This window comes from Eschrichtius robustus, chromosome 4 (genome assembly GCF_028021215.1).
Source record: "Eschrichtius robustus isolate mEscRob2 chromosome 4, mEscRob2.pri, whole genome shotgun sequence".
Lineage (NCBI taxonomy): Eukaryota > Metazoa > Chordata > Mammalia > Artiodactyla > Eschrichtiidae > Eschrichtius > Eschrichtius robustus.
This window is the reverse complement of record NC_090827.1, coordinates 138,110,110-138,137,521: the sequence shown is the minus strand read 5'-3', so window position 1 is coordinate 138,137,521 and position 27,412 is coordinate 138,110,110. Positions and strand designations below refer to the sequence as shown.

Below are 27,412 nucleotides of genomic sequence, written 5' to 3'. Positions count from 1 at the left end.
CTAATAAAAATAACAGGTACCACTTAAAATAAGTAAAATTTCTCATTCAAGTGAGTTTGAGTCTAAGTAGGAAAGAAACCACATTTATTTGATTTTTTAGTATTTAAATCCTTGAAAAAAGCCTATGCTTCACTGCAGAATTAGCACTTTAAGAAAATACTGACAGTAATAACACACTATCAAAATGTACACAAATGGCAGCTATGTAATTTGTATGTTTAATAAGTTAACTATATCCATTTTTCAATTTAATCTCCTGATGAACTACCTCCAATATCAATATTAAGGAGGTCTTTAATTTTATCATATAATACCAACACCAAAGCACCCCCTGTACCACGAAGGATATTGGAGAAGGCACCACGAAAAAATGCGCCAATTCCCTCGTGTTGGTATATCTTCACAAAGCAGTCTAAAGTTCCTTTATATTGCCGTTCAGCCTCACCACTCTATACAAAGAAAGACAAATAGTTTGCCATTATCTTAACATCTTTTATCGTAAGACAGATTTAATTTAGCAACAGGGATAGATTAAAATTAACACTGTGTTGAGTAAGTATGTTGAGTTAATGGTCATATATTGAGTATTGTTCCCACTGACTGCAGAATACTCATGCTTTTCAGGCACACTTGAAAATGACCACATATTAGGCTTAACAAATTTTAAAAGATTGGCATCACATACCATGATTTATCCTCTCACCACGCTGCAATTAAGAGAGAGATCAAGATCAAAAAAGATAACTAGAAAAATATCACGTTTGGGTATTAAGAAAAACACATCTTAGAAAATATTTAAAACCTAACTAACAACCACAAAACTCCTCAACTAAATTTGTAAGATGCAGCTTGAGTGGTAACTTTAACCACCAGAAATAAAGGAAATAATAAACGGAAAAGAAAGCATAAAAAGTCAAAAGTTAGTTATCTGAAATACTTTGACAAATTTCTAGAAACACTGTTTCAGGAAAAACAAGAAAAGGCGCCCAAATTATTAGAAGTGCCAAAGGTAACATCATTGCAGATGACCCAGAGATTAAGAAAGAGCAAGATGATATTATGAACAACTTCATGACAATTATTTTGAAAACACAGAGGAAATAAATTCCTAAATAGTGTAATTTACCAACAGAATAGGAAAAAACTTTAGAATAATACTAAATTCATTAAAGAAATTCAATCAGTTGTTGTAAATCTTCTCATAAATTAGAAAACCACATGTCCAGATGGCTTTATATGTGAGTTCTACTAAACATTCAATGGAAATTTAATTCCAATCTCACAGAAATTATTCCAAAGAAGAGAAAAAGTGGGGAGACTCCCTAACATATTTTATGAGGCTTGCATAGTCCTGATACCAAAATTAGACTAGGATAACACAAGAAGGAAAAAAATGACAAGCTTGTGTCACAGAAACCACGGATAAAATATCCTGAACAAAAACCAGCAAATCAAACCCAGCAAGGGGTACAAAATACAATATACATCATGACCGAGCTGGATTGATCCCAGGCATATAAGAAAAATGATATGATCATCTCGATATAGAAAAAAACATGACCACCATTCATGATTAAAAATTACTGTAATCCAGGACTTCCCTGGTGGAGCAGTGGTTGAGAATCTGCCTGCCAATGCAGGGGACACGGGTTTGAGCCCTGGGCCGGGAAGATCCCACATGCCACGGAGCAACAAAGCCCGTGCGCCACAACTACTGAGCCTGCGCTCTAGAGCCTGTGAGCCACAACTACTGAGCCCACGTACCGCATCTACTGAAGCCCCGGTGCTCTAGAGCCCATGCTCCATAACAAGAGAAGCGACCACAATGAGAAGCCCGTGTGCCGCCATGAAGAGTAGCCCCCCACTCACTGCAACTAGATAAAAGCCCGTGCACAGCAACGAAGACCCAACGCAGTCAAAAAAAAAAAAAATTAAAAAAAAAAGAGGAAAATTACTGTAATCCAAAACAGAAAGGACCAGTCATAATATAATAAAGGATAACTATGAAAAATCCACAGCGAACATTAAACTTTGTAATCTGTAACATTGAAGGCATTCCCAGTAAGACTAGGACCAAAACAAGGTTGCAGTTATTACTTATTTCATGTAACACTGAATCAGAGGTCTCAACCAGTGCAGAAAGGCAAGAAAAGGAATAAAAGGCATAAGAATTGATAAGGAAGGGAAAAAAGCCTGCTATTATTTGCAGATTATATCACTGTGTGTGTAAAAACAAAAAAAAACTTCAAAGGGTGTACATATAGGTTGGTGTTTGTAATATGGCTTAACAAAGTTGTGGGATATAAAATCAAAATGTAAAAATTAAAGAATACTGTTATGAATTGTGTCCCCACAAAATTCATATATTGAAGACCTAACCCCAGAACCTCAGACTGTGACTAAATTTGGAGACGGGGTCTTTATAAAAATAATTATGGTTAAATGAGCTCATTAGAGCAGACCCTAATCCATTATGATCACCCTTATAAGAAGAGAAACAGAAAAAGGACCATGAGAAGACACAGGGAGAAGAAGGCCATCTACAAGCCAAGGAGAGAGGCGCTCAGAAGACACCAACCCTGCTGGACACCTTGACTGACTTTTAACCTCCCAAAGTGTTAGAAAATAAATTTCTGTTGTTTAAGCCACCCAGTCTTCGGTACTATGTTATGGCAGTGGTACGGTTTTATACATATAGCAATGCACACATATATATAAAAATCCACACCCACAATTTTTTTTCTGAATTATTTTGACAGTAAGTTGCAGCTATCATTGCCCCTTATTTTTAAACATTTCAGTGTGCATTTTCTAAGAATATTTTCTTACATACCCAAAGTACAGTTATCAAAATCAGACAATTTAACATTGATACAGTACCATTTACTTAATCCACAGTCTATTCGCAAATTAATTTTCATAAGTGTTTCAGTTTATTAAACTAGAGCTAGACATAGATCAAGAGGAAACACAGATATAAAGGGAACAACTTTAAGGATAGTCCATAAATGAAGCAATAGGATAGATATGCTTTACCTTTTCAGGTGGCCCACTGGGTTCTTCCAGGACCATTTTGTAGAGGATAATGAGGATAACTACACCTCACAGCATTGTTTTGGGAATTAAATGAGTTAAAGTGTAAAATGCTTAGGACAGTTCTGGCACATAATAAACATAGCTTTCTGGCCTCATTATTTTCACTTGCCCTCATGAAACCTATCATATGGGTATACTGAAATTCTTCTCAAGCCATACCTCTAGGTATGTTTTTTCCCCTATGCTGAGAATGTACTCTTCACTGTCTGGAGAAAAAGCCTATTTACTGAGATTTAGCTCTCTAAGAGGCCATATCTGATCACTTTAAGCATTTGGGTACTCCTCCCCTATTGCATTCCTGGAACCTATGCACATTTCTACTTAAACCATTAACAGTATGCCTTCAATACTATGCTATGAATTTGGGTGCAGGTTCTGCCTTATTTTATTTGTGTCACCAGAGCTTGGTGAATAGGCACTCAATTATTTGTTGAATGAATGAATGTAACAGGTAACAACAATGGAGATTGACTTTATCAAAATTTTGGTTTGGGTATTTACATTTAGAACATACATCATTATAAACAAGTCTTCATCCTTGGAGTTAAAAATTATTTACTTTTATTAAAATATACTACAACAAATGATTACATATGTCAGTGGCCTATGACTGGGCTTATTCTACTTAATCTAATAATATTCAGTTAAGATAAACACATGCTCATCTAATCCTTGCCATGCCCCTCCACTCTCCAAACAATAATACATACTCATCCAGTTAAGATAAACACATGCTCATCTAATCCTTGCCATGCCCCTCCACTCTCCAAACAATAATACATACTCATACTATAGGAGTAAAAGACATTTCTGTTCTGATAGCAGACATGGAAGAAACTTTGCTGGATGATGGCTGCTTTGGGATAGAAAAGAATACAAGACAGAACACATCATGTATTTATTTTAGTAAGTAAAACAAATGGCTTATGCCTTTCAGCCAAAATGTCTCTAAAATTTTAATAAATTACATCTGAATATCAGATACTGGAAAACTCAATTAAGCTTACAAATAATATAAAATACCTGCATCATCATACGTCTTCTAACTGTGTCAAAGGGATAAGAGAGTATTCCAGAGCATGTAGTCACAACTTGAGCAATGAAAAAGGAGACAAGAAAAGGAGTTTCCTTTGGTTTTGGTAATAAGCCCTAGAAAAGAAAAATTATCAAGTAACCATCTAAATTTCCAAAATATCTTAAATCATTAAGTTAAAGGGTAATTCTTATAAATATATGAAAGAGGGCTCAATTATACTTAAAATGCAATAAAAAAAACAGTTGGATTTAATGTGGAAAGATTAAAATAATAGCGGGAGATCAATACGAAATGAGAATCCCACACATGGCTATATTTTAAAAGCATATTTGAAAAAGAATAGCATATCTGCTATTACAGGAGATTTGTTATTAATAGCACTGAAAACTAGAGATGGCAGCCAGTGACCAAAAAAGTTCCTCCATGGTTCTTCCTCATAGAGTTGGAAAAGATGAAAGAATGCCTGTTATTATTAACAGATGATGTGTGATAAACAGCTTTAAAGCTCTAAGCTAGTGAAGAAACATTCCTAAATTTTACAACTACTACAGGTGATAACAGAGGAAAGCAGAGGGTGATTAAACATAAATTTTTCTGTGATTAAATAAACATATATAAGATCCTGTAATTTCCATTAATCTATTCATCTGTCTAAAAAATACACTACAAACGAAAAGTATTATGTCCAGACCACAATAAAAGTAACATTCAACTATTGATACATTTATACTAATGAGGGAGGGCAGAGACAATATATAAAACTATTATAAAATTTCCCCGAAGTTTTAATCTTATTTAGTAAATAATACTGGGATTAATTTCATTGCTTCCTTTTAGAAGCATTATGATGTAGTGATTAAGAGCACGGGACCTGTGCTTGCCACATAAATAAATTACTTAGCCATTCCTAGGTTATCTTTAAAATGGGATATATTAAAAGCTATCCTAGAACACTGTGAGGATATAAAGTACTTAAAAAAGTTCTCAAAACTACGTAATAGCTCAAAAAATGGTAGCCATTATTACGATCTTTCTCTTTCCTACCTTATGAAGTGCTATTTACATCTGAACTGAAAAGGCAGATTGCAGAACAACCTGGAGAATACAATACAAAATCTAACATTACCCAATAGATCACTGAGCTATAGTAGCATTTATCATATTTAACTAATTCATTATGCCTTGCCTGCTTTCCATTGATGATAGTAAACTGATAATATGCATGTAAAAAAGTGATAACAAAATGAATGTAAAATCAGAAAAACTCTATGCCTTCCTATATACCAAAGATCTAATTATGATATGACCTAATCAGCATGTTTTCTATTTGAGTCTTTCAGTGCAAACAGCACAAAAACCTAACGTTTATATTTATGCTTTATATCCAAAGTCAGATCCATAATACAGTTATAACTTAATTAGGTTATGGCAAAGTCATGATTAAACAGAATGCTATAATATCTCTTATGTCATCATTTATTTTTATTTCTATAATTAAAAGTAAACATACCTGCTGAACATTAGAATAAAAAGAAACAAACAATTTATTTAATATATACTAGTTAAAGTACCAAATTACCTTAACTGTGTCATAAGCTCCAAAATAAGAGGCTCGGTACACAATGATGCCCTGAACTGAAACACAAAACCCTTGGTATAAACCAACAATTCCATCTGATTTTGCTATTTTCATAATACAGTCACCTAAACCCTTGAATTGTCGCTCTTCAGGACCTAAAATAAAGCCATTTAAAATTTATTAGCAACATTATATCAGATAAACACTTTAATCAAAGTAAATTAATTAAACATTTTACAGATTTAAATTATCTGGAACTAACATTTAGAAATCTTTATAACAAAAAAAAAGGCACAAGTCAAAATCTTTCCATTCATTTAAAGATAATTAAGATGTCAAGTAGTATCTTAAGATATTTTAACTGAAAATATTAATCTCTTATAAAAGCAATCTAATTCAAGCAATCTGACTGGCTTAAAACATTTCAATAAAATTATGAGAAGTTACTAGTCAGCATTCAGAAAATACTTAGGCATGCAAAACTCTACAACTTGCTTCAGCTGAAAAGCAAAAAGACGGATAAAGCAAAAAGACAAAGCTAAAAACTAGTAACTTTAAGGATCACTGACATTTTAGATGAGGTGTCATATTTTTCTAGTGTTTGCTGGTTTTGTTTTTATTTTCCCTTGACCTAGAACTCCTTGATATTTTATAAATATTATATGTATAGAATACAATCTTTCAAAATAAACTAAGTTCTCCCAATTTTGAGAGAAAACAAAACTACAGAATTGAAATTAAACCAAGGTACATATGTTATTTTCACTTTCTTAACAATAACAAAAAAATTGGGAATGCCAGTTAAACATCATAGATGAAACTCCTATTCTCATCTTTGTTCAAACTGCCACCCCTTCTGAGGTATTTTCTCTAATCACTTATCTAAATTGATGTCACTCTCTTCTCCTAAATTTTTTTCATGGCATTTTTTGCTGACAGTATATTTTAGTCATTTATTCTTTTTCTTTACTACTCGTGATCTCCACAAGACTGTAAGGTACATGAACCAGGAGCTCCATGTTTAATATGGTGTGTGTGTATGTGTGTATATTGCACATACACAACCTGTATCTCAAGCAGGGCCTGGTTCACCTCAGGCACTCAATAATACTCGTTGAAAGACTCTCTGATCCCTTAAGAAATTCTATTAAGATAATAATAAAGAAAAAACAGGTTTAAAGCCATATAAGCAAAAAAGAGTACATGAAGAGAATAAAATCCAGAAATTTTAGCAAGATGGAAGGGAGGTGGAGGATGGTAACTCACTAAGTGGAGCAGAGAAAGTTGAAGCCTAATTTCTTGCAGAGGCAGATATTGTTGAGAAGCGAGCCATTTGATTCCAATAACCACAAAAAGACTTAAAATTCGAGGAATTAAGTACTATTGTGGTGAGAACAAATTAGCATCTGGATGCTCAAAATCCACCACCTCACCCTGAGTAGCCAAGTGACTTACTCCTCTGTCATCCTCAGAACTGAACACGAGGCTCCGACTTGTGCTGCACTCCCATGGGGCCAGCTGAGTGACCTCCACAATTACTGAAAATGACTCACACAAAGATACATCATTGTGCATGTCATATCATCAGGGATATAAGGTAATTAAAAAGAGAAAAAGCCACATAAAAAGGATCAGCAGTAAGAGAACGATTTCTTAGGAGCAGTATTAGAAACTAGAATCCAGATTAATGGTTTCAAAATTGTGAAAGAAAATAATTTTAAATCCAGAATTTTACATATGGCCAAATATTAAGAGGGTGAAACATAGACACTTTCAGATATGCAAGATCTCAATTTATCTCCTATCCACCCTTCTCAGAAAGTTCAGAAAGCTATCAAACAACATATCTACCAAAACAAGGGTGTAACGAAAACACAGAAAGATGTGATAAATAAGTAAGGACAGAGGAAAAGGGAATCTCTAGGATGAGAGTTATACATCTAATGTAGAGAGGAGCCACAGTCAAGACAGGAAACTAAGGGCATGAAGGGATCTAGAAGATGGCTCTCTAAACAAACAAACTGGAAATAAGTTATAAGCAGTCTCTGTGCTTACTCTTTTTGTTACTACAGTATTGGCCTTCCCCTTCCCTCTTTTAAGAGAAAAGAAAAAAGTAGTAATCTTTAGGCTTTATAACTTTACCATTTGGTTGAGAATAAAATTTTTAGATGGAACACAACACTGTTGTTATAAGCATAACTAAAACAGGTAATACAGTGTTCAAAACCACAACGAAGAAAGAGTTAGTATTTCTAAAAATCCCATACCTTTTCCAATATCAACACCTAATCGGGTTCGGGCAAAATCTAACGGATATACTACACATAAGGATGTTGCCCCAGCAGCTCCACCAGAAGCCAGGTTTGCCAAAAACCACCTCCAGAACTGAAACATATTAATTAAAACATGGTTATTAAACTATAGAATCTGATTTTTAAACATCCTTATTTTTATAAGGTTAAAAAGCCAGATTTACAAACTGCTTTTATAAAGTGATCACCTATAATAACGCATATATTATCATGCAAGATACTTCCCTTCATGTCCATGTAGCCTTTATTTCTTACCAGGCGGTCTGGGAGATACAGCTTAGATGCTGACATACTGAAATTCCAAGATATTTTAATGTCCTCCAGCAAAAGTAGCCCAAGTTAGCAAAAGAGGCCACATAAGACATTTTGCTCTTTAGACTGTATAAAGTTTTTCGTTAATAATATATTTTAGTTATGACTAAAATGTTAGGCATCTGCGGAGGCTTTAGTGGTTCCCCTTCTTGGCGGCAGGGGAGAGGGACAGTAATACATCATAATGCCACAGTTTCACTTTGTAGTTTTAGTAGAAATAAATTTAAGTAGCTCAAAAATATAGATTATGTTCAAATGCCAACATGTGAATTGGCAGAAATCAATTATAATGTGGTTGAGTGGCATGTAAGACCTTATTGATCTACTAGTTCACGTGGGCTGTTGAAGTTCTTTTTGATAAACATTTGAAATGTGCCCTGCTTAAGTCCAATAAACTGCTTTTCAACATCTAGAGCTCACTGGAGAAGAAAGGAATATTTGAATTGGAACTGTCATAGAAAATCTAGGGTACAAGGCCACAGTAACCATTCTAGTCAAGCTCAGTTTCTTGCTTCTCTGGCTCTTATTTCTAACAATTTTAAGTCTCAGATGCTTTGGAACTCTCAATTTTCTCTTGGCTTGGAATGCCCTTCTTATTTTTAAATTTTCTTCCTATCTTTTTAAAACAAAAAGTTATCAATTTATGCTCTAACTCAAATTCTATTTCTTCCACAAATTCTCTGATCTCCAACCCACCCAAAACTGTATGTAATCATACCCTCGCCCCATAAATATTTCACCTCTCAGAGAATTAAAGGTGAATCATGTTATCAGTATGTAAAATGTGTCAACATGTTCCAGATTCTCATTTTTTTTAAAATAGTATTTACAATAACTTTCTACTTTCAATTTATAATTATTTGTGTACCTGTCTTGTCTTATCTTCTACGGACTATAAATTTCTTCAGGCCAGAATTATTATTTTTATTTTTACTAGTTGAGATATATTTACACACCCCACAGTTCACCCACGTAAAGTACTCAATTCAATGGAGTGTTGGCATATTCACAGAGCTGTGCAATCATTACCAGTTTCAGAACATTTCCATCACCCTGAAAGGAACCTTGTACCCACCAGCAGTCACTCCCCATCTTCCCAATCCCCCTGAGCCCTACATAACCATTAAGCTACTTTCTGTCTCTACAGATTTGCCTATTCTGGACATTTCCTATACATGAAATAACACAATATGCAGTCTTTTGTGACTGCCTTCTTTCATATAACATGTTTACAAGGTTCATCCGTGTTGTAGCATGTGTTAGCACTTCATTCCGTTTCACTGGCAAATAATATTTCACGACCACATTTTATTTATCCATTCATCAGTTCATGGACATTTAGGTTGCCTACATTTTTTTGAGGCGTAGATTCTTAATTCATTTGCTTATTTCAGAAAGCAAGTCATGGGGCCTTGCCCAGAGTAAGAGTAATGCATTCAATAAATATTTGTTTAATGAAGGGTACTCAGACTCCCATCGTGCCTTTTAAGTGAAACTCATAAGTTCTACTGTATAGGTAGCCACAGTTCATAATCACACAGAGATTAGACCAGAAGGTTGAATCTCACCCCAGGGTAGCTAATCCATAGTCTAGAAGATGATCTGTAACCTGGTAGAAAAAGTAGAACTGGGCCATAGTTTAAGTCTTAGGAATTTGACTCCAGAAGTTCTATGCCAGTTATCAGTAAGGACAGAAATGGAAAAGATATTAAATAATTTTTTTTTAGGTTTCAGTCTACTTTGAGACTGTTGAAACCTATAGATACTCTTCCAATAAAAATCACATATATATAAACAGATACTTTTAGTGTAAGTTATTCCTCAAGCATGCATGGATCTCAGGTAAAGAACCTCTCACCATCTGAAAGGTTAGAAGGAATCACTATGATATTAACACTGAACTTAAAAGAAACAAAGAAAATATAGGTAAGTAAAAAAGGGCAATAATGAGAAAACACAGAGCAAACACACCCAAAAAGCAGATCATTAGAGACAGAGATAGACTAAGTGACCTGGGAGACAAAGATAAAGAATACAGTTTGATCCCTAGAGCTGTCCTTGGTTCAGATTCCAGTGCCAGTGTATCATTGCAAGAAATACTCATTTTTCTTGAAGTAATTTAAGTCTCTGTTTCTTACAAGCAAATAAGCCAAACCAAATATGATATGCAGCACAAAGATTTATAAAGTGCATCTTAAATTCTATTTAAACTTTCTTTTTTCCTTCCTAGATAAGAGAAAGAAAACAGATCCATGACTTCCTGGGTGAATGATCATGTAATTTATTATTCAAACGAGGACCCCTATGATAGTGAAAGTGGGGTGTATGAAAAAGCAGGCAGGCACAACATGTATAAATAGTATGGCCAAACTACTAATGGAAGGAAGGAAGGGAGGAAGGGGGAGGGTGGAAGGGAGGAAGGAGAGGGAGACAAGAAATAAGAATCTATGCTGAATGATAATCCTGCAAGTGTTTCTGTAACAAGTCTGTCCCTCCACAATTAAGCTTGAAAATAAAACAGACCCAGGTGAGGTTGTATATCAGCATAAATGAGTTTTTAATTATAAGTTAGTAATTTCAGATACTACTGTACTGTAAAAGGAGAGGGCATGAAAAAGAATCAGGCAAGGAGAGGAGAACAAAAGAGTCTAGGGGGTTTGGAGGAAAATAATCCTGTTTATTTTCAACTGTTGACAAATGGATGATAAACAGACTTGATGCCTCCAAGAACAAATACCCTGTGACCAAAGTTCTTTCTAACAGTTTGTCTGGGCATGGAAGAGAGCTGGAAGTTCTAGTCTTCTCTGTTGAGGGTTGTGCTGGTAGCTGCTAAGGAGTGGCAGAGGCATATTTTATGCCCAGTTCAGCTAAGGCTCATCTAGTCTAGTCACCTCAGCTGAGAGAGGAATAGAGTGCAGCAGAAAGAACTAAATTTGGGAGTTAGAAAGACATGAACACATGACTAGGGTAAGTGCTTTAAGCTCTGTCTTGCTTTCCTTATCTGTACATTTGGGATAAAAATAACTACCTCAAAGAATGAGGTAAAAATTCAGTGAAACAGTATATAGTAGGCACACACCTGCCTACCATGGTTATTTTTTTAAAACTTTTTACTTTGAGATAATTGCAGATTCACATGCATCCTAATACATATGGAGTTTATAAACTTTTCAACCAATTTCCCCCAATGGTAATATCTAGCATAACTATAGCAGAGGAAAGTAACACTGATAAATATCTACCTTATTCATATTTCACCAGTTACACACACTTATTTGTGTGTATATTTAGTTCTATGCCATTTTATCATGTGTGCAGATTCATGTAACCACCAATCACCATGGTGAACAGTTCCATGATAAAGACCCCTCATTGCTACCCTTTTATAGCCACCTCCCTCTCTCCTAGCAACCACTATTATAATTTCCATCTCTATAATCTTCTCACCTTAATAATGCCATATACATGAAATCAGAACGCAAATATAATTTTTGAGATTGGCTTTTCACTTAGCAAAGTTGCTGTATCAAAAGTCTGTTCTTTTTTAAAACTGTGGTAAAATATACGTAAAATTTACCGTTTTAGCCATGTTTAAGTATATAATTCAGCATTAAGTACAATACTGTATAAGCATCATTACTATCTATTTCCAGAACTTTTCATCATGCTAAATATAAACTCTGTACCTATTAAATAATCTCCCTCCCCTTCAGCTCCTGGTAACCTCTATTCTACTTTCTGTCTCTATGAATTTGCCTTTTCTAGGTCCCTAAGGGGATTATACAGTATTTGTTTTATCAAAGGGTTGTTCCTCTTTATTGCTGAGTAATCTTCCATGGTGTGATGTACCATAGATTGTTTAAGCATTCACCTGTTGAAGGAAATCTGGGTTATTCCCAAATTTTTGTCTATAATGAAACAATCTTCTATGAACATTGTATACATTGCTTTTTTTGTGAACAGAAGTTTTTATTCTCTGGGATAAATGCCCTAGAGTTGGATTGTATGATAAGCATATGTTTAGTTTGTAAGAAACTGTCATACTCTTTTCTAGAGTGGCAATATCATTTTCCATTCCCACCAGCCATGTAAGAATGATTCAGCTCCTCTGCATCCGTGCCAACATCTGGTGTTGCCACCATTTTAGCCATTCTGGTAAGTGTGTAGAGATATCTCATTGTGGTAGATCAACCACTTTTAAATCACATACACTGTACTTGTTTTTTCTATCTTCTCTGTTCTTTTAAGACCAGGTAAGAAACCAAAAATATTGACTTTTTTTTTTCAGTTCTTTTTTTTTTTCCCCACTTTTCATGGCAGGGGGTTGGAGGCAGAGATAGGATACAATTTTGATGTCCAAGGGGAGAAATAAAAGGGTCATTAGTATCCAGATTTAGTAAATAATATATATTTAAACATTACACTATTACTTGTGACTGAATACCTTTACATTCTAAATAAGATAGCATGCTCTTTATAGGTATACTAAAAATGTTTTTACCTCAGGCTCTACTAATTTGAAATTTATTACAGAATTTTAGCACGGATCAAAGTTAACTTCAAAACTTTTAGAGCCAGGCTTCGCTGGTGGCGCAGTGGTTGAGAGTCTGCCTGCCAATGCAGGGGACATGGGTTCGAGCCCTGGTATGGGAAGATCCCACATGCCGCAGAGCAGCTGGGCCCGTAAGCCACAGTTACTGAGCCTGTGCGTCTGGAGCCTGTGCTCCGCAACAAGTGAGGCCGCGGTGGTGAGAGGCCCGCGCACCGCGATGAAGAGTGGCCCCCGCTTGCCACAACTAGAGAAAACCCTCACACAGAAACGAGGACCCAACACAGCCATAAATAAATACATAAAATTAAATTAAAAAAAAAAAAACAAAAAACTTTTAGAGCCATGTTATTTACACTGTTAGGGATAGATGTTAGTAACACAAATTTTCTGGTTAATTTCTGGTTAATTCTAATTGCTCCATTTGGCTTAGTCTTACAGGAATTATCTTTTGGGGGAGATGGGGTGGAAAATGTTCAATAAAGAGTTAACTCAGCAGGCCTGTGTTGCCCAAACCGTATACACACTGAAAAGATCTTAAGGACCACCCTTGCTCAAACTCGAAGGTTCGTTTGAGATGACCCTCTGAGCACTTGGAATATCCTACCTAATTAGAGTGTCTTTATATGCCTGAAGCTTTGGGTAACACCAGATAGTTTATACTAACCTTGATTTATGGTGAACACCCCTTTGTATGCTTTGAGCTAAACTATATCAGTTTGACCTCTTGAGTGGGTGGGGGCAGTGGCTGGAGACTGAGTAGCTAAGGTCAGTCACATTACACATGCCTATGAAACTGACTCCCCAAAAAGCCTGGCCACCATGGCTCAAGTGAGCAACCCTATTTGGCAGCACATTATATGTGCTGTCATACATTATTGCTGGGAGAATTAAGTGCTGTCCAGGTGACTCTACGAGGAGAGGACAGCTAGAAGCTTGCACCTAGTTTCTCCTGGATTTTGTCCTATGAGCCTTTTCCCTTTGTTGATTTTAATCTATATCCTTTTGTTGTAATAAACCATGAGTACAACAGCTTTTCTGAGTTCTCTGAGGCCTAGTGAATCGCTGAACATGAAGATGGTCTTGAGGACCCTCTGACATAGGTTCTTAGTCAAGAGAAGTTCCAATTATTAGAGTTGTTACCTAAAGATGACAGAAACATTTTTCTGAGTGCCTACCATAAAAGCACAGCACTGGGACTTCCCTGGTGGTGCAGTGGTTAAGAATCCGCCTGCCCATGCAGGGAACACAGGTTCGAGCCCTGGTCTGGGAAGATCCCACATGCCATGGAGCAACTAAGCCCGTGCACCACAACTACTGAGCCTGCGCTCTAGAGCCCGCGAGCCACAACTACTGAAGCCCGCGCACCTAGAGCCCATGCTCCGCAATGAGAAACCACCGCAATGAGAAGCCTGCACACTGCAATGAAGAGTAGCCCCCGCTCACCGCAACTAGAGAAAGCCCGCATGCAGCAACAAAGACCCAACACATCCAAAAATAAATAAATAATATTTAAAAAATACCAATTACTTAAAAAAAAGAAGCACAGCACTACTGCAAGCACTTTATGTGTCTTTACATGTTTAGTCTCATCTAAATCTTACTCATCTAAACCTCATGAGGTAGGTATTCTTATGTCCAATTTTCAGATGAGGAAACTAAGGATCAGAGAGGTGATATTCAAAAATTCACACAGCTAAATAAGCTGACTGCCAGGACCTAAATCCAGATCTTCTGAATCTAAGCGTAAGGAATTTTCTTTGTTACCTTTATACCTCCAACTACATAACAGCGCAAAGAACTCAATAAAGGAAATAAAGGGTCTAAAAGGAAATTAACGGAAATAGCAACAAAGAAATGTTCCATAAATAGTTGCTTTTAAAGAATCTGCTAGGACAGCTTGGTTGGTTGGCTGGAGGAAGAGAAAAAGACAAAGGATGAGGGGGTAGAGAGACTTTATAAGGGCAGGTGAGGGGAAGATCTTGACAGTAATGTAGGTGGTCTAGTGTATACAGAGGTAACAAAACAAATGGAGACCAGGACAAATGACACATAGTTCATACGAGTAGGAAATTTTGAAAATGAGATTTTATAACCAAGGGAGTGATTACCTTGAAAAGAAAAAGCACCTTTGTGATAAAAAAAGAGAGTTCTCTTTTTTGAAATTAATTTTTATTGGAATATAGTTCCTTACAAGAGAATTCTCTAAGTTAAATTTATCATTTTCCTGTATTTGACTTGATCTTCCTACACACTTTAATCTCAGCCAAATAAAGCCTCAGTCATAAAGAAGAAATAATTTGCTTCTTTAGGAAATAAACTACTTCAGTATTAGGAAATACACATTTGTTGACTGCTTTGTTTATCAAAACCAGATTAAATGCTGAATTTTTCTAGTGCAGCAGAATAGGGATTATAAAATGTAAATTATATTAACATTAATATTTATTCAGAGAAATATTGCGTTGAGACAAAACATCTTAGTTATTAAAACTGTGTTAAGAGGTTTAGAGAAACTGGTAAAAGTTAATACAATTCTATGTTTTCCATATGTAATTTCTATAACAATACATATTATAGTATGCTAACAGTTACTATGTTTTTTCTCAGGTATTATTAATACTTTTTTTTTAAGGTATTTATTTATTATTTCTGTTTATTTATTTTGGCTGCACTGGGTCTTCGTTGCAGTGCACGGGCTCTTTGTTGCAGCGTGTGGGCTTCTCTAGTTGTGGCGCATGGGCTCTAGAGCACATGAGCTCAGTAGTTGCAGCTCGTGGGTTTCTCTAGTTTTGGCGCACGGGCTCCAGAGTGCACAGGCTCAGCAACTGCAGTGCATGGGCTCTCTAGTTGTGGTGCGTGGGCTCCAGAGTGGGCGGGCTCAGTAGTTGTGGCATGCGGGCTTCTCTCTAGTTGTGGTGCACGGGCTTAGTTGCCCTGCGGCATGTGGGATCTTAGTTCCCCAACCAGGGATCGAACCCATGTCCCCAGCATTGGAAGGCAGATTCTTAACCACTGGACCACCAGGGAAGTCCCTAACAGTTACTATGTTTTAACTATTATTTTTTTCCACCATTTGAGCACCTCCTCTCCAAATAAAACCCCACAGGTAATGAATGGATAAAGAAGATGTGGTACATACATACAGTGGAATATTATTCAGTCATAAAAAAGAACGAAATAATGCCATTTGCAGAAAGATGGACTAGAGATCATCATACTAAGTGAAGTAAATCAGAAAGAGAAAGACAAATACCATATGATATCACTTATATGTGGAATCTATAAAATACAACAAACTAATGAATAAAACAAAAAAGAAGCAACTCACAGATATAGAGAACAAACTAGTGGTTACCAGTGGGGAGAGGGAAGGGGGAAGGGCAGACAGGGATGGTGGAAAAAAGGGGTTACTATGAGACAATATGAAATCATGTGTGCAAAACTTTTGAAAATTGCAAAGTACTATATAATTTAAAGAATCTTTCATTCAATTAAAAAATAACAAAATAAAATAAACAATAATTACCTGTTTTTCTTTATTAACTCCAGACATGAACAGTTGTTTGTATTTGTCTTTGAAAGCAAAGTTTAGAGCTTGTGTTGGAAAATACCGGATAACATTTGCCAAATTGCCACGCCAATAACTGAAGAAACCTATAAAAGAAAATATACTAAACTTATATTGTATTATTATTAAATAATTTGCATAGTTTTAACAAACTTAGCTGTTCGAACTATCTAAAACATCTTTTCTCGTGAGAAAAAAAATAAAGTTTACATGTGTCTCCAACTGAAGAAAAAAGGCAGTGTTAACTCCACGTACCCCATTTCAATTTTGTTAACTTCCAACAGGAAGCCTTGAATGCCTAAAAACCTATGGAAAGCATTACCAGTTGAATACAGGGCTCTTTAGTAGTAGAAAAACAGAGCTTACTAGTATTTGTCAGAGAAGCTAGTAACCCTTAGCCTCATTTCCAAATAATAAAATACAATTCCTATGGTGACAAGGCTGTTGGAACAAAACTGTTTTGTATCTACACTCCTGAGAATGAGAAAGGGATAAAAGAGTCTTATCTTTATATTTTAATACCTAGCCAAAAAAGAATCAATTTACAATTCAAGGCAGTCTCCAGAGGCTTGATGGATAGTAGGAAACTTTCAAGGTCAATAATCTTCCCACTTCAAATCTCCATGGAATGACCAATCTTTATAATTCAGTCACTGTGTTACCCTGATAATTCAGAACTGCCTTTATAATCCATAGCTGCCCTGGAATACAACAGGCTAGCCCTTCAGGACCCATAGTTGTTTTTACAGATGGTTTGACCCTGCTACTCTGAATAGGATACCTCTAGTTCCAGCTGGGAGAATAGAATACCCAGAATCAGTCTTCTAAAGATAAAAATACAAATGAAGATAATCTCAGTTGACTGGGACCGGTGCTCAGAAACTGAAAGTTAGATTAGATAAACACACAAAGGGAAAGATATTTATTTGTTAAATAACTATACTTTGTGGGATAAAACACTGAATATTGGTGATCCCAAGCTAAATATAAAGCAGTTGCACAAAGACAATTAAGAAGTATATTAATAGCCAAGAAATCTCAGTCCTCACAGCTGATTCAGTTACAAGGCATTCAGTTGTAGGCATAAATTACTAGGGCATTTAACACATAATGGTAATAGCTACAACTTCTTGAGCATTTAATATGTGCCAGGCACTGGCAAAGGCTTTATATATTTCATTTAATCATCACACAATGCTTATGACATACGTTCTCCTGTAATACCTATTTTATACATGCATAAATTGAAACTTTTATAAGTTTAGAAACTATAACCAGGATTTTGAATCAAGTCTTCTGTCTGTCTCCAAAGCTCTACTTCAGCTTTGGGTTTCTGGAGAAACAAATCTTAGAGAAGTCCTAAAATTATTAAAGTATGGTAAATAAAGCTCTATTTTTTAAAAAATGGAAAATGATTACTGTAAAAATTTTTGAGGCAATATTAACAAAACAATAATACTAATTTCTAGGAACTGTTTTTTATTCATTTAATTCTCATAATCACCCATGATGTAGGTACTATTAGTCTCTCCATTTTAAATATGAAGAAATGAGTTAAAAACAACTTCTAAGGCAGAGAGAAGTTAGTTAAGTAACTTGCCCAGTGTCACTTAGTCAGAAAACTGTAGATCTGGATTCAAACTCAAGCAATCTGGCTCAATAATTCAGTCACTTAACTACAATACTTTTCCATAAATAATTTAATCATACAAATATTTTCTGTACTAAGAAAGGTCAACAATTTTTCTTTAATGGAAGCAAAATAAAAATCTTAAAACATGAGAAATATAAGCAAATTATAAAGGAATATTTCTTGCTAGTTATGGCCACGTTGAATTACTGAGGGAAGTTGGTGAATCTAACCTTTGGAGGTATTTTTAGAGATTTTTAAGTTCTTCATAGTTAATAAAAAACACTTAATAACATAGTTAAGCATTTTTATTTTCTGAGGTCAGACCTGTGGAAGAGAAATGTTGAAAGTAAAATGTGACTGTGTAAATGATACTGAAGAATAAGACTGATTGATTGATTGATTGATTGCTGTGTCGGGTCTTCGTTTCTGTGTTAGGGCTTTCCCCAGTTGCAGCGAGCGGGGGCCACTCTTCATCACGGTGCGCGGGCCTCTCACTGTTGCGGCCTCTCTTGTTGCGGAGCACAGGCTCCAGACACGCAGGCTCGCTCAGTAGTTGTGGCTCACGGGCCCAGTTGCTCCGCGGCATGTGGGATCTTCCCAGACCAGGGCTCGAACCCATGTCCCCTGCATTGGCAGGCAGATTCTCAACCACTGCGCCAACAGGGAAGCCCAGATTTGATTTTCTAGACCATGTTTTATAGTAATACAACAACAGACTACTTGCAGAGGATCTTAAAAGGATAAAGAAGAACATACTGGCTGAAGAATTGCCGATCTGACCAAATGGGGTTTAAGTTGAAATCATCATTTGTTTAAAAAAAAAACTAATAAACTGAGTTTAAAAAAGTGTCATGTATCAAAAATGTATTAGAATTCCCATTTTATACATGGCTCTTATTTATTAATAGTCATTTTGGAAATGGTTGATTCAGCTAGATGGTATTGAGATATTACAGGTTTCAGATTATGAGTTATTAGTTATAATTATATAATTATGATTACAGTACTGAATTAATATTTATTTCACAAAAAGAAGGTCATATAAATATAAAAGTAGTATAAAAGTTTGTAACTTTGGCTAATGTACTGAATATAAATGGTAGATTCTGATGACAAAGACATCTGCAAATTAACGAGACTATGACAGAGTGACCGATTTATCACTAAAGGGGTTTGCTAGCATTGACAGAAGAACGTATTCCTTTTAGCAAAATTGTATTTGCATGAAAAAACCCAGAGGATTCATCAAAACAACTGTCAACGTCTCAATGAAAAATCTAGAAATAAATAAATCCCTAGAAGTATAACAGGAAAACTGGCAGCTCTTAATGAGTTATATATGAAAAAGTATCTCACACACATAAAATACTTTTGCATGTATTTCTCAGGATTCATGGATTCCCTGGAGCTACAGATATCAGGTTAAAAACCCCTGCTTTAGCCTCTTTTTCCACAGATCATACTTAAAAAAACTTATTCCCTTCTTTGCATCTCACTGCTGTACCATGCTTTTAGGAGCTCCAATGTCCTTAGTAAGAGGGCAAAGAGGAAGAACCTCAAAGTGGAACTCTGAATGCATCTTCTATAGAAATATTATTTCTGGGGGCCAGGTTTCAAGGTTTTATTCAAATGTACTCTAAGTACACTGTGTACTATGTAGGCTCTTTAGATAGATTACAAAAATCTACTCTATATGTAATGCAAATTTATCTCAAATACATTCATTTACAAATGAACATGAGGAATACATGTTTCTAAATTTAGGAATGTATTCAAAATGATTAAAGAGTTAAAATTTATTGAGCACTAACTATGCAATAGACACATGGCTGAGTATTTTACAGGCATTATCTTGTTTAACTGCCGCAACTACCATATGAGGTAGGTAATATTATTAGACCTTGTATAGAACTGAGAAAATTGAGGTTGAGAGAGGTTAAATAAAAATTGTTCAAGGTTACAAGGTAAGGGAAAGGTTGGGACTTAACTCCAGAATTTTCTAGATCTATCTGACTCCAGGCCTAGAGCTATTAAATCTCTATTGCCTCTAGGTAAAAATCCATTTTGGATAAAAACAGTAGTACTTTGTGGTCAGAATAAAACAAGGGAAAAGCAAGAGTGATGCAAATGTAGCAGTATTTAACTCTCTAGTCACACAGAACAAAAGGACAGTTTCCTAATATATAATCACAAAATTGATAGAGACAAACATAGGGGTTGTGGTATATTTCTCTGGTAATAGCAGAACATCTAAGTTTTTTTTTACTTAATTGCTAAGTAAAAATAATCTCTTCAAAATTTAAGGGTGAGAAAAACCTACTCTGAACTTAATTCTGAGAAAATAATTAAGAATTAATACAGAACTGATGGGAAAATGGGAAAAAGTTACTGGGCCATTTACTGGTCCACTTCTAGCCAAGAATGCAAATGCTAGGCATGTTTGGGTATACAGTTGACCCTTGAACAACGTAGGGGTTAGGGATGCTGATTATCCATGCAGTCAAAAATCCAAGTAATAACTTGTAGTCAGCCCTCCCTATATGTGGTTCTTCCATATCCACGGTTCTGCAACCATGGATTCAACCAACCAGGGATCAAGTACTGTAGTACTTACTACTGGGGAAAAAAAAAATCTGTGTGTAAGTGGACCCACACAGTTTAAACCCGTGTTGTTCAAGGGTCAACTGTATATTCTAGACTAGCAGGCTCCAACATGCTTTGACAGTCTGCCTATCAGTTAAAAAAACGTAACCATGACTCTCAAATATGTACATACTTAAAAAAGTAAATTATATACCTTTGCTACTATACTACCCTGTTATGTACATTTGTAAAACACATCCAAAAGAGAAATTAAAGAATGAGATAAAGATTCTTCATTTACACAACACTGTAAATCAACTATACTCCAATAAAAATTAAAAAAAAAAAGATTCTTCATTTAAAAACCTTTTATTTGGTACCAAGTGCATAGGAACAAAGTTCTTGGTCTTATGGAGCTTACATTTTGAGAAAGACAGACAATGAACAAATAAACATGTTAAGTGGCCACAGAAAAAAATAGTATATGTAGCTGGAGAATGAGGAAGGGCTATTTAGATAGGGTGGTCGGGGAAAACTTTTAGATATTAGGGCACAACTGAGCATTTGTTTTAATAGTTAAAAAATAGCATTTTCAGATATCTTGCTAATCATGATGTTTTCATACTATCATCTGCTATTATCTCAAGGCACCCTTAGGATGAGGTTCATTCTTAAAAATAGTATATGTGAATCTATATTTCAAATAGTATTCTTGACAATTTTAAATATTCAAATAGTCTTATTATCTCTATAAATCCATTTAACTGAGCCAACATAAACTATAATATGTTCATTATACAATAATTGAGTAAGGGTACCCGTTATCCCCTTTACCCTGTGTAACTCCTACTCTTTTTTTCAGGATACCTTAGCATCCTGTGATATATAACTGACATTTGGCCAACCATAGGTGCCAGTGCCAATTCATTTACTAAATATCAGTAAAGTTTATGTTCCCATTTTATTGAGATAACACATTTACTTAACATTTTCTTTCCATACCCCAAAATATCATCTTCAAGATATAAAAACCTCACTGCTTTAGCCTTCAGGAAAATATGTTGGGAAAACTTCAGATTAAAGACAGCTGATGAATTCATGGCCAGGAATACCTAAAAGAGAAAAGAGTTCTGGTAGGCTCTTAAAAATGAGATTTAGAGATAATATCTTTAAAAGCCTATGTTACAATATATTAAATAAAACAATTATATTAATTAAAATATATTTACCGATGCATAGCTTGCTCAGTGAAAAAAATCACAGCACAGACACCAAAATGTTAACTGTGGTGATGTTAGCAGTGCTAACTTTTTGTTTCTCTCTGTTTTTCAATTTTCTATAGTAAACATGCATTATTTGTGTAATAAAGGTTTAAAAAGTACTAAATAAAAGTACACATACAAAGTTGGAAGGTCACAATACCAACTAAAGAATAAATTTTAAAAAAAGCATTAGTCAGGGCTTCCCTGGTGGCGCAGTGGTTGAGAATCTGCCTGCTAATGCAGGGGACACGGGTTCGAGCCCTGGTCTGGGAAGATCCCACATGCCGCAGAGCGGCTAGGCCCGTGAGCCACAATTACCGAGCCTGCGCGTCTGGGGCCTGTGCTCCGCAACAAGAGAAGCAGCGATGGTGAGAGGCCCGCGCACCGCGATGAGGAGTGGCCTCCGCTTGCCACGACTGGAGAAAGCCCTCGCATGGAGACGAAGACCCAACACAGCCATAAATAATAAAAATAAAAAAAAATTTTTAAAAAATTAAAAAAAAAAAGCATTAGTCAGGATAAATCCAGAAGCTTTCAGAAGCCAAGGAAAGCTTATAAAAAGTATCAAAGACACCCAAGGAGATGTTTAAAGCTATGTTCAGAGGAAGAATGAGCTCTCTCATTGACGTGTAAAGAAAGAGATAAGGTAAGAAGATAGTGAGAGAGCATCTAGTTGTGCCTTCTGAATTCACTGCCTCTTATGCTCATTCCATATTGCCTAAAGAAAGGAAAAGTTATCAGTAAAACTCGAGCAAACAGGAAAAACAAGAGAAACTTCAGAACACTGAGATTGCAATGTATCTTGACTTTCACAAAAGAGACAGAAGGTAAATTCCAGAAAATAACAGCCTCAGAATATGATTGCCTAGTAAAGCTCCATAATGATTTAGCACAGTGATTCTCAGCGCTACCACGTTCAAGTCTTCTATACATAATAAATATTTTACAATGCTTCCTTTACTATCTAGAAATAGAATTCAAAGACAATGACCCCTTCACTAGTTCAAAAAAATCAATATAATGCCCTTTCTGCTATATACAAAAAGAAAATAAAAGAGTTTATTATAAAATATATATATTACTTAGTAAATTGGTGAGGCATGATCATACCACAGACATAACAGTCCGCTGCTTGCTTCTATTTATAATGAATCAGTTGTGCTTAAGACACACGTTGACATTTGGAAAAAAGGGCTTAATAAATATATCTATACAATCATCATGAATTCAATAGTTAAAAATGCAGATGATATAAGTGGTGACCAAATATCACACACAGAACTTCTAACATGAGTTTTCACAATGATGAACAACTCTCAGTAAAATTCTGAATAAAACAAAGTATAATCTTTCCTCTACTAACAAGATAGCTGCATTACTGGAATCACTGTGAACTAGAATTCTGCCCCAGACAGTTTGTGTTTATAGGTAAATAAGAGTTAGCTTCTAGGCTTAGATCATCATAAACAGGTTTTACTGCTACATGAATGTCCAGTGGGAGATCTGAGTCATGAGGTTGCAGGATAAGTCTTTGTTGTGTAGGACTGGCCATGTACAGCAGCAGCAGCAGGATGTTTAGCAGCCCTGGATTTTGCCTTTCATATCATTGCAATTAAGGATTACTCCCCTCTATCTTTGTGTTAAACAAAAAATTCCTCACAAGTTTCCAAAAATGCCCCTAGATGGCAATATTATCCCTGTTGTGAATTACTAATCTTTTAGCATAGAATATACCATGGTGTACTCATAACAAGGCCTTGTATATACTAGAAAACATTTTCTTAAAATTCTGCTTAAAGAAAGCTGGAACCAGAATACTATTCATAATGGTCTCAATTTACAAGAGCCATATGGAATATATTTAGGTTTAAATACTACAAAAAACATTTAAAATATAAAATGACTTAGCACTGGTCAGCACAATCTATCCAGAATATTTAACTTTACCTGACTAAATATTTAAAGCAGATTAGCAAATAATAAAGAGGCTCCTACTGCTCCAAAGAGAAATGGGAAGCTTGCTCTGATAAAATAAATGGGAGCGAGAAGATGTGAACCACTCACTTACCATTAAAGATCTAAACTCAGCTCCCAGATGGGCACTTTAAATCCACAGTTTAGATGATGTCTTAAGAGTCTACCCTCAACCTGAAATACTCTGCTTGTGGGATCTTAGCTCCCCGACCAGGGACTGAACCCGTGCCCCCTGCAGTGGAAGTGAGGAGTCCTAACCAATGGACCACCAGGGAGTTCCCAGGAATCCTTTTTCATGGGAGGAAGAGTAACCTGCCCTAGACTTAGGAGTGAAAGAAAGGACTGCACTGGAGTTGAAGCCACTTCACTTCTTGTTCAGAATACACAATAAATAGACCTCTTTCCTTTTTAGAGTTCATATAGAGGTTTCAATTGAATCCAGCTATATCAGAAAATTTCTGATCAATTTATCCTCTTATCCACTTAGCTAACTTAAGGAGCCATTCAGTGAGAGGAGGGCATTGAATGATTAATAAAGCATTTTCATTATCTATTCCTTGAAATCATTTCAATATTAATGGAAAAAAACTCCACAAGGAACCAAAATATCAAAACTTTAAGTAAAGACAGAGCCTGACGCCAAAAAATAAAAATTAATACTGATCCCGACTTTCCTTAAAATTTTTATATCTTGCGCATCATGGGTTTTTCTCATTAATTTCGATTTTTAAATATACTGCCTTAAAATATTATTTGTTTCTACTACTGAGGTTTTTTTTGGCATCCCCCTAAAGTTTGGGCAGACGTGAGTGCCTCCTTGGTCTCAGCCCTGGTCTTCAGTAGTTCTTGAGAATAAACAGAACCTCTTTTCACTGAATACGTACTAGATACTGAGAGGCCCCAATGCTTCCATATTTGGAATACTTCTCTTAAACGTATTATTTCAACAAATATTTAAGCAACTTAAAGCACCTATTAACATACAGCCAAGGGCCTGATGGCATCTACCCCAATACGGGGAGGTCAACCATTTTCCTCCTGAGCCAGGCACAGGTGCACGTAGGTGCAGAGCCTCCTGCGAAGAAGAAATTCAGAGAAAGAGAAGGTGGTGGTCTCCCCTGCCCCAGGACTGGTCACGTGTAGGCCTTCTTGGCCCTGGGAAAGCAGAGCCTCTTAGACAGGTTAAGAAATTGAATTATCGAAGGCAAAGAAAAACTCATCACCGACACACACGGCCGTGGCGCCCTCAGGCGTCCCCGCCCGGCCCATCCACCCCTTTTTCTGGCAAGCTGACCCGGCGCGGGGAGAGGCTGGCGTGGCGGCCTCGCGTACACACCCTGCTCACGGGGAATCCGCATCAGGCAGTCCACGAGGCCTTTGTACTGGGCCTCGGGGCTGATCTGCTTGGACGACGCCTGCACCTGCAGCAGCAGCTTTACCCGCTCGATGGGCGCCACTGTCGTCTTGGACACGGCCGCCGCCACCCCGCCCGCCAGCAGGTCCTTCACGAAGGACGCGGCGTCAAAGAGCTGCTTCTCCGCCTTCTTCTCCAGCTTCTTCTTCGGAGGTACACTCTGCATGGTGGGACGATGGACGTAAAATCGGGCAGCAGAAGCTCAAAACGAGAGCGGGAGAGACGGACAACAGGAAGCCAAACACCGCTTCAGCGTCCTCCCGGCTGGAAAGCGGCACTCAGCACGCCGGGAAACCAGCGCGCCGCGGGCGCGTAGCTGCGCAGGCGCCTCCAACCGCCTTCCGCCACCCGGCGCCGGCCACGTGACTCCCGACACGTGGCTTCTCCGCGTGGTGCAAGTCTTTTAAAGTGTCTTGGCAAGTGTTGGTGCGGGGTTGTCCTTGCGGCAGGCAGGGCTAGGAGGCTAGTGGGTTCTGACCCAGGAAGGTGCGGGAACGGTCGCGGGAGAACCAGTTCTGTATAAGGAAATTTAGTAGCCCAAACCAGGACAGAGCAATAAACCAACTGTGTGGGATTAACCGAGTTTAGTTTTAGTTCCCAGGGTAACCCTTAGGCCAGGTACTGGGATGCCGCCTGGTAAGAACCCTGCGGCAGAGCAGGGGGTGAGCAGCGGGCCATCCAGCGAAGCTTCATCTGCCGCTCCCCATTGCTGGAAGTACCGCCTGAACCGTCGCTGGCCTTACTGTCTGAACCATCCCCAGCTTCCCTGTCCTCGGAAAAATTGTCTTGCACGAAACTGGTCCTTGGTGCCAAAAAGGTTGAGGGCCGCTGCCTTACACCTTCTGTTAGAAATTGCTTTAATTTCTGCTCGTGTAATTTAGCAGGGGTCGTTTGTCTAGTCACTGTCTGGTTTTACTGATTGCACCCCATAACAGAACATGTTTCTCTTTCTCCTGTATTTTATTTAAATTGGTAATTCTGTATAGAGCAGTGGTGCTCAAGCCAGACTGCACACTCAAAGGTGGGGAGTGGGTGAGTGTTTAGTCTAACTGATGATTGGCTTAGGTCCTGACTGTTAAATCAGGATATCTAGAAGTGAGCCTTGGTGTCTGTATTTGAATTTGAATTCCCCAGGTAATTCTTTTTTTTTTTTTAGATTTCTTTTTTAAGCCTTGTATTTTCTTTTCTTCCTTTTTAAAAAATAATTAATTAATTAAATTTTGGCTCTATTGGGTCTTTGTTGCTGCCCATGGGCTTCCACTAGTCGCGGCAAGTGGGGGCTTCTCTTGTTGCAGAGCACAGGCTCTAGGCACCTGGGCTTCGGTAGTTGTGGCACTCGGGCTCTCGAGCGCAGCCTTAGTAGTTGTGGTACACAGGCTTAGTGGCTCCACGGCACGTGGGATCTTCCCAGACCAGGGCTTGAACCTGTGTCTCTTGCATTGGCAGGTGGATTCTTAACCACTGTGCCACCAGGGAAGTCCTCCCCAGGTAATTCTGATGTGCAGGGTTGAGAATCAATGACCTGTTTGAGAACAGTGGTTCACAAACTTTGATTTTAGGATCTCTTTTCACTCTTAATGTTGAAGACCACAAAGAAGCTTCTGTTTTGGTGTTACGTGTTGACATTAACCATTTCAGAAATTGAAACAGAAAAATTTAAAAATCAACTCGTTTAAAGTAACAATAATAAACCCCTACATAAGAAACATTTTAAAATAAAATAACTATTTTCAAACAAAAAAACGTAGTGAGAACAGCCTTGTTTTATATTTTTGAAAGTCTTTTTAAATGTCTGGCTTAATAAAAGACAGCCGGATTTACATAGCTGCTTTTGCACTCCATTTGCTGCAATATCACACAACATGTAGCTGGTGGAGAACTCCACTGTACGCTAATGAGAGTGAAAGAGGCAAATAATGTCTTAGTATTATTAATAAAAGAATATATTCCTGATTCTTTACAGCTTGTTTGGTAAACAGTATGGTTTCTAATAAAGGAAGATTCCATCTTATCATCTCTTACTCTGTAGGACTTGCAGTCTTAAAACATCTATAAAATGTGAGATGAGTTACTGGCTTTTTTGAACTTGAG

General features: G+C 36.8%; 1 protein-coding gene across 1 annotated transcript; it reads right to left on the bottom strand.

The window, feature by feature from the left end:
- Positions 1-248: 248 nt before the first annotated feature.
- SLC25A31 (solute carrier family 25 member 31) lies at positions 249-25,487 on the bottom strand. Its single transcript, XM_068542337.1, has 6 exons — positions 25,244-25,487; positions 16,414-16,541; positions 7,979-8,096; positions 5,712-5,866; positions 4,120-4,245; positions 249-449 (listed from the first exon to the last, which is right to left on the bottom strand). Exons 1-6 carry the CDS (start codon positions 25,485-25,487, stop codon positions 249-251), a joined length of 972 nt encoding a protein of 323 aa, XP_068398438.1.
- Between the last annotated feature and the right edge of the window lie 1,925 nt (positions 25,488-27,412).